This window comes from Parus major, chromosome 11, assembly GCF_001522545.3.
Source record: "Parus major isolate Abel chromosome 11, Parus_major1.1, whole genome shotgun sequence".
NCBI lineage: Eukaryota > Metazoa > Chordata > Aves > Passeriformes > Paridae > Parus > Parus major.
The window spans coordinates 14144109-14154305 of NC_031780.1; the positions used below are offsets into that span (position 1 = coordinate 14144109).

General features: G+C 41.5%; 1 protein-coding gene across 4 annotated transcripts; it reads right to left on the reverse strand.

Moving 5' to 3' along the window:
• Positions 1-641: 641 nt before the first annotated feature.
• On the reverse strand, positions 642-10191 carry C11H19orf12 (chromosome 11 C19orf12 homolog). 4 transcript variants are annotated; one of them, XM_015640363.2, is made up of 5 exons: positions 8368-8384; positions 8149-8255; positions 7520-7689; positions 3838-4014; positions 642-1724 (listed from the first exon to the last, which is right to left on the reverse strand). In XM_015640363.2, exons 4-5 carry the CDS (start codon positions 3995-3997, stop codon positions 1462-1464), a joined length of 423 nt encoding a protein of 140 aa, XP_015495849.1. In that variant the 5' UTR covers positions 3998-4014; positions 7520-7689; positions 8149-8255; positions 8368-8384; the 3' UTR covers positions 642-1461. The 4 variants fall into 4 exon arrangements, with proteins under 4 accessions (XP_015495849.1, XP_015495850.1, XP_015495846.2 ...); XM_015640364.1 differs by lacking the exons at positions 7520-7689; positions 8368-8384 and adding an exon at positions 10110-10191; XM_015640360.3 differs by lacking the exon at positions 7520-7689 and having other exon boundaries at positions 8368-8427.
• Between the last annotated feature and the right edge of the window lie 6 nt (positions 10192-10197).

The window sequence follows — 10197 nt, forward strand, 5'->3', positions numbered from 1 at the left end:
GGATTCATAAAATAGTATTTTTACATGAATAAAGTTTTTAAAATCTTTTAAAAGTTGCAGCATGTGTAATCCGCCAATGAAACTGAAACCCCACTGATTTCAGGCTTGGCATTATGAAACTCTGACAAGGTTAAGAATGCCCACTTACCATTCATTTCCACCTCCTTCTCACATTACTGAAAAAGTGTTATCAAATGCTGGGAACAGTCACTGCCCTGCACTCCACTGAATTTATCAAAGGCAAATGGTACCTGCAGAAGTAAATTGATCAAATGCATGCAACAGCAGCTTCTGAGTTTAAAGCTTTACCATTTAAACCTTAACTTGTAGAAAGATCATCACACACAAACAGATAGATCTTTATTTTAGGCAAAAAAAAAAATGAACTTGTCAGAGCAGTTTCTCTTGGCTTTACATAAAAAGAAGGCACACCTGCACATTTTTATACCTACAAACTTGTCTTATGAATGCCTTGAAACCCAGTGTGAACAAGTGGCTGGGACATTCAGCACCATGGCATTTGGTGCTGGCACATCACCCCACCCCAGCAGCACTGCTGCTGCCAACTGCTGGGTGCCCACTACAGGTCTGCCTGAGCTCTTAAAGGGTTCTTTTAATTTAAAGCAACACACAGATCACTATGAGGCTTCTTATGAATACTTTAATGAAAACAGAGGACCAGCTGTACAGACTCAATCAAGAAACCAATGCTGAAACGACAACCTTAATCCTGGGACTAATGTAAAACTGGAAGATTCAGCTCCATGTCTTTTTAATGCTTGCCACCCCCTCCCGGTTCTAGGGCACAGGACCTTGGTGAAAACTGAATTGACAGTATTCACAGTTTGTTTTCATGTTACTTGAAATCTTGTTTAAGTATTTGCTCACTTCTTACATAAAAAGATAACTCAAGCATTACAATAAAAATGTGACTAACAAAGTATGGATTGAGTCCTTGAAATTCACAGTAGAGTAACATACTTCATGATAAAACTTTCCCTTGCAGGGCTGAAACAAACAAGAGGTAAAATTCTTCAAAGTGCCCCAGCTACTTTGGCACCTTATCCATCATTCACAGGGGAAAAAAGTCAAAGCACTTCAACAAATAGAACCAAGTCTCCTAAAAATTTGAATATTTTCACAAGTGGCACATTGGCCTAAGAGCAGAATGATTCCCTTCAGTGTTTTGGATCAGTCCTAGTGCAGAGCAATCCAAAATTACAGAGCAAGTCAGTGTCAGGATAATGCAGTAACCTAATATTATCTTTATAAAACCACACAAATAAAAAATGATAATGATAAAAATTAAAAAAAACCCAAACACCAAAACCAAACACCCCAGAATTACTTAGTTCAGCATATATTTATAATTAGTACTGATAACTAGTAATTGTTGTGTTGAAAATTTGCAACTATCGTAGTGAAATTTGTTCCAGCATAAAAATCCTGCTCTGCAAAGGATTATTCTCCATACTTGACTTGTGCTTTTATCTCATTGGTAAGGTAAGTGGTCAGCACTTTTAACACCTTGTCTGTGAGAGTAGGATTTGCCATTACAAAACCAATCAGCTGAGCAGCATCAGTCCAGTGTAAGTTCTTGACAACAGCCATGGCTTCAGCACAGAGTTTCTGCTTCTCAGCAGCAGGCAATTCCATTAAAATCTCAGGGACTGACTTGAACTGTCCGGAAGTTACCCATCCAAGCAATCCACCCACTGCTCCTCCTAGGAAAGACAGTGAATCAATCATTACTTTTGATCAGTTAATGTTAAAGCCTGAAATTCTATCCACAGCCTTCACCAATAATGTTCCCACCTTGATTAGAAAACAACATAGTGTTGTATATGTGTCTGCTGTAACTAGACTTACACATGATATCCAAAGTACCAAAAAGGATTTTAGAAGCTCTTTACATCCACAATAATCATAAAGAAATCCTTTATACAATCAACACTAATAGCTTCAGACTAGAAACCAGAAACAAAACACTCCTTGGGACACTCTCTTAGGGTAAACTCTACTACTAAATAAAACCTTGCTCAAGGAAAACACCAGAACATCAGTGGCCTTATCAGTGTCATAATCTCTTACTAGATACTCCCAGACTGATCCAAGCTTTCTGCTTCTTTAAGAGTCACACATTGGAGCCTACTACACACATGAAGCCCACCCCTGCAGGTGCTCAGAGACCCAACCCATTAGACACGTTCAGGCTTTCATCTACCACATGCACACCCCATGCACAGGAAGGCAAGGAAGGCAAAGAAGTGACTCTCACAATAGAGCTGGCAGAACTGACCCTGCCACCAAAACTGCCACCCCAGCAACTGTTCCTACAAAGTCACCTATGCACTCACAGGGATGAAGTTTTTCATTAGACAAAAATTCTTAATTTGCAGCTTTTACTCAGTTCGCAATTTTCCCCATGATACCACAAAAATACTTGAAAGCCTACGATGGCTGAATTCATCTTCAAGGGATTTTTATGAGAACATCAATAACTGATTTAGGGGCACTTAATGCAAAAGCCACTGCAAGTATTGATGTCTAAGCTCCTCGTCCATCGAGACAAGATTTGTTATACAATCACACTTTTTTTCCCAAGCAACAAGCCCACAGTCCACTGTGCTCAGAGCAGGCAGTCCTTGGGAAGCATGATGACTGCAAGCTTCTCCAGCAATGCTGCACATGGCAGGTACCTCATCCACATTCCTGGTGCAAAGCAGCAAGAGGGACAACCCTGGCCACCCACTCCCACACCTATCCAGGCTGTCTGAGCAAATGAAAGTGCACTTGATTGTAAATGTCTCTCTAACTGTCCTAAAGTTATTTGGCTTATTTACTTTTCCAAGTTTAAAAGTCAAATGAGAGGGTTATGATTTAGTTGCACAGTAATTGAGTCGTAGCTTTTAGTTCAGTTAGTACTTATTACTCTTATTATATATGCTTATTATTGTATACTTTCAGTATAAAGGAATAGGTATACTTGTTCCAGTGCCTTCCTCAGTGGCTAAAGAAAATCAAGCACGACTGGGAGTGTTAAACAAACATTTAAAAGAGAAAATACATCCAAGAATAACTTCAGTATTTCTCTTCATCTCACTCAAGAATGAGGCCACTTCCATTATTACCTTTACTTCAGATTTTAAGCTTATGAAGTTTTCACAAAAGCTAAATTTCCCTTCTCTGTTCCTGATAACTTCAGTCATATATTTTTCAAAATATTATTCTGGCTATTAATTAAGTTTTGTACCTGTAATAGGAGTAAATGCACAGCTGCACTTTGCATTTTCTGCTATCACCCCTCCCAAGTTATTTGCTTGTTTTTGTAACTCAGCCTGACAAAAACACACTGCAATTCACTCCAGAATCACTAAGCCTGTGAAATTCCTGCAACTGCTCACAGGACATTCAACTGCTCAACATTCAAGGGCCCACATGCCTTCAGTGACAAGGCAGCTTCCAAACTAGACAACTCTTAATTCCAGAGGAGAGACAGTTCTTTACTACTAGACTTCGGCTTTGCTGTAACTTTCTGTAACAAGAAGAAAAGCAAAGTGACAGAAAATAATGAAACTAGCAGATAAAAACCAAGTTCATCAGGACATGGATATCAAGAGCTTTTAAAATACAGCAATAAGCATAATTTTTAGTAAACTAATTTGGAAAATGATCCTGCCCCATGCTAAGGCTTATTCACCTTCACCCCTGCATCACAGCAGAAAATCTCCATACTGAATGCTCCTTTCCTTCAACCCACACCTCCTACTCAGACCTCCTCATTTCTTCACTCAGGGATTTAACCACCCTCTTGTTCCCAAAGCAACGCACACTTACCGACAGCAATTCCAGGTGGGCCTCCCAGCAGCCCCCCCAAAAAGGCTGATGCTCCTGTCAGCAGAGCTCCTCGGCCAGAATGTTTGACAGCAGCTTTCATGCCCTTCACCTTGGCAACATGGCTGAGCAGTGCCATCACATCATCAACACGGATCGGCATCTCGGCGAGTCCAAATCCTGCAGAAGATGTTGTAACTTATCTTTTGACCACTGCAACTGAGACTAAACCCAGCTGCTAAATGAATTGGAGTGGAACAAAACCCTGGTATTTAAGGGCAAACACAGGAAATTGTATTTGCTTTCTGTTTCGATTCTCAGAAAACAACTCCTTACAGTAATTACTGAAAGTTATTGAAACCGCCAGTGAGATCTCAGGTTAGGTAAGAAAAAAACAGGTTTATGATAAATTCAATATCAAATTCTTCAGTACATTGCTTTTGGCTTGAGCAACTCTCATGTGTGTTCAGCATCACACAAAGCTCCAGAAAAAAGACAGAGCTTCACTATACCACAACTAGTAGATCATAATTGACGAATCTCTCAGGTATCTTCTTATTGTCCTAATTTTTACCACAAATCAGTTAATTATTTTCACATATCAGTTCTTCTCCCTGCTTTGTTACATGTTTAAATACTCATGCTGACTTCTGAAGTTGTCTGTAGCAACCAAGAAGTCCCTGAGGAAGTGTTGGAGGAGAGAGCTGGTACTGGGACATGTAGTGCTCAGAGTGCTCTTGAGTCAGGCCATCAGAAATGCACTCTGAGACCAAAACTTCACCTCATTCACTTGCTGCTGCTGCTCATTACGTAAATACTTCCCCTTATGCACCCCAGCTGAGGAAAGGGCTTCCAAGGGTAATCAAAAACAAAGTATTCAATAGGATTAATAATAAAATCACATATACACAAGTTGCAGATTTCTTATTGTACATGTAATGTCAGCACTATAGAACAGATGAGCATTTGGGTTTTTTTCAGCCTCTAGAAAACCTCTTATCCCTGTGCGTATGCAATACTTGTTTTAGAATCTTTCCTGAACAGATCTCCTCAGTGCAAAGCAAAAGTGGAGTGGTATCACACTATTTTTCATATTAAAATTTTTCATATTAAAAATTAACTACTGCAACAGAGAAATCTTTCTTTTGCACTAAAATGGCTGACTGCAAATCATCCATGTCACGGCAGGATCCAAGCACTGCTGACACTGAACAAAAGTCTTGGTTTTGGGAAGGGACCACATATGCTCCATAGCTGCAAAGAGGCACAGTAGGAAATCCATCAAATAGTTGATTTCTCTCACTACTTCATTCATCTTTGTGCCAGTCTAAAGAAAACATCCAAGTTCATCATTTTACCACTGCTGCTTTTGGGTTTTTGGCAGGCTGGTGACACAGCAGTGGCTCAGAATGGCAGTGTGTGCTGGCTAGTGACAGCAGAGTGACACACTCTGCTTCCAGAGCTACAAATAATCTCATTCAACAGGGCTCGAGCTCCAAGTAATGAACACATGCTCTGTCTGTCCTAGAGCAGTAGGGAAAAACCCCCAAAATACACAACTGGTACAGCTCCCATGCCAGGCCTGGGAATGATGGAAAATGAGACAATGAAGTGTTTGTTTTTACCTTTCTAACAAAAGGTGAGGAGCTTTCCACCCAGAGTGACATTCACATGAGCCCTGAACGGTCTGAAGTGCTGCAGGATTCACTCCCTCCTCTCAGAAACTGATTTGTGCTTGTGCTTCACCTCTGTGGCATGTTCTCGGACTAGCACAATGTGCTGAAATCAATTTCCATCTCTTCTCTGGGCTAAATTCAGTAAATGTCTCACAATAAGCTCTCCAGAGCATGAAGGTTCTGCAGCATGGGTGGGACAACGCAAGTAGGAGAGCTGATAACACAGGGCTCTCACTGATAGTAAGAGATCAGCTTTTCCCCCTCAAACTGATACAATTTCCTAAGGCAATTTAATTGTAAGAGATGGGAAATGATGTTTTTTGAGCAGACATGCCCACAGCTGAAGCACAAGCTTCCTGCACTGGGTTGAAGCTGGCTGCCCAAAGTCCACCTGCATTACCATCCTCCACACGGCCAACACTCACGGCGCCATGGCAAAGCTACCCATGGTGACCAGCTACCCCTGACTTCTCTGGACAAATAAAACACTCTGCAATAACTAGCTTCAAAGTGCAGTTGACTTAAAGTTAAAAAATATTCAGAGCATAATGAAAGTAGTACTCACTCTGCTGTCTGGTGTTCTGTGAATGAATTTGTGGCAAGCACATTGGTAACTCATTAATCAGCCTCAAGATAAGGCAGAAACTTACTGGGACTTAAGAAACTGAAAGTAGTTTTCTCATACTAAATTACTGACCATTTCACTCCCCTCACAATTTCCCCAAAGGAAATTTCTACTCACGAAATTAACATTTATTTGGGTTTTTTGGCTTGACTGAACAAGGATCTTGGCATAGCAGAGTGGCTTCTGCTTAATTCTGGATGTGAGCATCATACCCAAAACTCTCAAAGACTTTACAAGAAGCACTCATTTTCTCCAAACTCTAACAAATATTTCTATAAACTCTTGTCATACTCACTATAATTTAAGTCCTGCAGAGAACATTAGTTAGCACCTGAGGGACAGCACAAAGAAGGGTTTTTAAGACTTTTTCTACATACAGACCACTAGTATAAACCATGTCCTAACATGTAAAGTAATCCCAGATTCCTACTTTTGGCACATAAACCATGTCCTAACATGTAAAGTAATCCCAGATTCCTACTTTTGGCACATAAAATTATGAATTCCTTGAAAAAATTCAATTAAGTTCTAATTAAGAATCAAGATGATCAATCAGGCAATTTTCAGTGAGCAGATATTTATTTAACCACACACCACAGGCCATTAAAGGATATTTTGACAATACACTAACAAGTTGCAGCACAGATACACCACTAAAGTGTTTAACCTGCTATTAGGATAAGCAGCCCCCACGAAAAAAAAAACTAAATGACTGTCAGCAGCCAGCCAGCTCACTCAGGAAGACAAACAAAAGGCTTATAAAGCAGCTGCAAACCTCTGACACCTCACAGACTGGTAAGGTCTGTAAGAAGCCAACTACAAGAATGTGCACAAAGTTGCATCTGACATCAACCCATTGATCAGAATCACAAGCAAGCAGAAGAGGAAGATGTTGCATGCTGCAAAATGCCAGTAGTGCTACAAAGGAGCAAGGATCCTACCCCAGAACAGCACAGAAGGAACTGTAAACTTTGTGTGTTAAAGGTACAATCACATGACAGCCAAAAACATTCATAAACTCTGATGTTGTAACTGACAAGTAACTTAATGTGCAATTTGATTCTAGCACCAAACTGTTCCCTAGTGAATTCACAGACATTAGGAAACACTTAAGATTGTAAAATACTGGATTTGGTCTAATGAAGGGATAGAAATGTCAACATCCATAAAATTATGCACAGCTTTCAAAGGTGCTAAGTCCCCACAGCTCCTACTGACTTCACATGGTACCAAGAATCTTCAGCATCTCAAGGGAAAAAAACAAACCCAAGAGTTCTAGAACATGAAGTTGCTGAGAAACCAAGCTTTGCTGTGCAATGTTTTTATTCTGTCGCAATTCAATGGCTGCTTTCCTTATGTCTTTGTGGTCTCCCCAGACACTCACCCCTAGATTCTGTAGTTTAGGTGATGCTCTCTCTCTCACTTTCACCCCAAGGGCAGGGGAACAAAGTGAGCAATGCTCCTGCTCTCTCCATCCAAAGGGAATGGTAAAATCATGTTACAACACCTCAACTTTGAACCTGCAACCAGCAGGTTTTCTTGAGAAGAAAAATGCTGAAGAAAAATTAAGAAGAATAATTAAAGGAATTAAAACAATTACATCGTACCCAACTCATTGAAAGTCCTGCTAATACAAATAATTGAAGAGGGTCCTCAGATAACTCGATGGTGTAAAGCTCATTTCAGCTCTTTCCAGTTTAACATTCCCATCTCATCACCCTACTTCTGCCTTCACCAAATGATTACTTCAGACAAGCAGAAACCCTCCTATCCCTCAGCTCACTCTCCCACTTAGAGAAAAATGAGCCTCTTCCCAAATGTCCACACAGGAGCTGTTCTCACCAGCACCCAGCCTGCCCCACCACTGAGCTGTCCTCACTGCTCCTTACAGCTTCTCACTGAGGTAACTGAGTGAACATCTCTGCCACATGCATGTACACAGCACAAAAACCCACCCACACTGCACATCCCAAACCCACCAGGCTGTGAAGATATAGAGTTAAGCCCTCTTACCTGGAGCTGTCTGTATCATGGTGGACACTATATGGTGATGAACAAGAATGTGAGGCAACAGTTTCTTCTGTCTCAACCATACAATGACAGCTCTGTGTGTCCTGCACCTTTTACAAGAAATAAGAGAACAGCACTGGAGCAAATCCAAACACAAGGTGCTCAGACACTGAGACAGACTAAAGAACATAGCTTCACAAGAAACAGTGTGCAAGATGTCACCTGATTGATAAAACAGGCCAGAAGTCCATCAATTATTTCAGTAACAGCTGGTGGACAGATAGGGACTCAAGATATTCCCATCTGCAAAGGAAGACTATCTCATCACTGGTCCATACACATCCTGTAAGCGTGAGCAACATCTGGCTCCTAAATCATCACTTTCTGAAAATCCTACCTTTAGAGCCTGGTCTAGTACTTGAAAGACACAAAGCAGGTGGTCTGCCTGGTATAAATCATGATTGGCATCAGTAACCAGTAAATACAGCAGGTTTGAACCTGCTCCGCATTTGCAACTTTCATTTATTTTGCTTAGAAAGGGTTTACTCCTGCTTGGTGGGATAAAGGTTAAAATATGCTTACTGCCATTCTCACCTCACCATTTCGTACTCTTATTTCCTAACCATAAGGATTCACTATATCTACAAATATTTACTGTAATAATATGTTACTAACTATATATTTACTCAGATTTTAGTTTCAAGGAGTTGGTAAGAAAGTCTTGTATTTGCTAGACAACCTGGATTCAATTGAAATGCATAAAAGAGCATTTTAATATTGTTTTGTAAGAACTGAGACCTTAAGAGTATTGCTCTTCTTCTGTGTATTTATCAAAGCATGTAATATAATCAAAGCACTTAATTGGTTTATTTAACACAAGAGGTAACATATTTACTCATTAGATGAGCAAACTACTTCTAGAGACCTAGAAGCTGATTTTACGAGGTTCTTAGATGCCTAAAAATGCAGGGAATGATCTCATGCCACTGAGATAAAAGGAAATTTGGCACCTAACCTGCCTAGGCACTTAGGATACCCCGCTTACCTGGTCTGCTAAATTACAAAGCATCCGTGAAAGACTGGCCATAACTCCCTCTGCCCTTGAATTTTTATAGACCTATTCACAGTCCTTCTAATTATAAACTAAGAGTGATTCCCCCACCCCCACATTTCCTAGCCAGTTTCTCTATTTTGAAGGCTATATTCAAGAAGTTACAGGTCACTTGCATCAGCCAGCTGATACTGAAGCCAATAATCAGACTTTCAGGTAAGAGAAAGGGCTGCCACTCAGAAACACAAATAGCAGAGCTGTTCCCCTGTAGAGGTACTCAGAGCAGCACACGGCAGTGATATCTTCAAAATCTGAACTAAGCCTGAAAATTAAAGATGTTTTCCCTGACTCATTGCAAAAACATAAAATTTCATCTCATTAAAATTAATCAACATGTTCTGAATGTTTTAAAATTTATTAAAAATGTTATGACTAGAATAGGCTGAGCATAAAATGTAATTATAAATCCTTTCAAATAGCCGAAATTTAATTACACTATAGCTATTTCTTTATTTATTTGCCTGTCAATTGCAGGCTTACTACTGCTAAAGCATTGTTCCAGCCGCAGTGTGACTTGGAGAAATGAGATATTCATTGGAAACGCACTTAGACGCGTTCCCGTCACCTGCTCGGGGTGACCCCGCCTGGGCGGGAGGGTTGGCCTGGATGAGCTCCCTTCCCACCACAATGACTCGGGGATTCTGTGCAGCTGAATCGGGTTCAGCGCGGCCTGAAGTCTTTGGGGGCATCAGAGCCGCGCCCGCAGCGCGGCCCGAGCCGCGGGCCCGGCCGCAGGGGCTCCCCCGGCGCTCGCTCCCCGCGGCGGCGCGGAGCCCTCACGGACGGAGCTCAGCGACAGAGCCCTCCAGCGCCCCGCCGAGCCCTGCTTTGCCTCCCCCTCTCCCCCGCCTACCTCCGCCGGCAGCGCCCGGCTCTCCGCCGGCCGGGCAGGAAGCAGCGCTGGCGCTGGAGGAGGGGCCCCGCGGAGGGCCCGGCCCGCC

What these genes read in the sequence shown, in the direction of transcription:
- C11H19orf12 (XM_015640360.3), bottom strand. Translation starts at nt 8,396, where the DNA reads ATGGACTTCTGGCCTGTTTTATCAATCAG. An exon ending in TGGCCTGTTTTATCAATCAG is followed by an intron (nt 8,256 to 8,367) that starts GTGACATCTTGC and finishes TTCTTGTAAAAG; the next exon opens with GTGCAGGACACACAGAGCTG. An exon ending in CCCACCTGGAATTGCTGTCG is followed by an intron (nt 1,725 to 3,837) that starts GTAAGTGTGCGT and finishes TGTCTTTCCTAG; the next exon opens with GAGGAGCAGTGGGTGGATTG.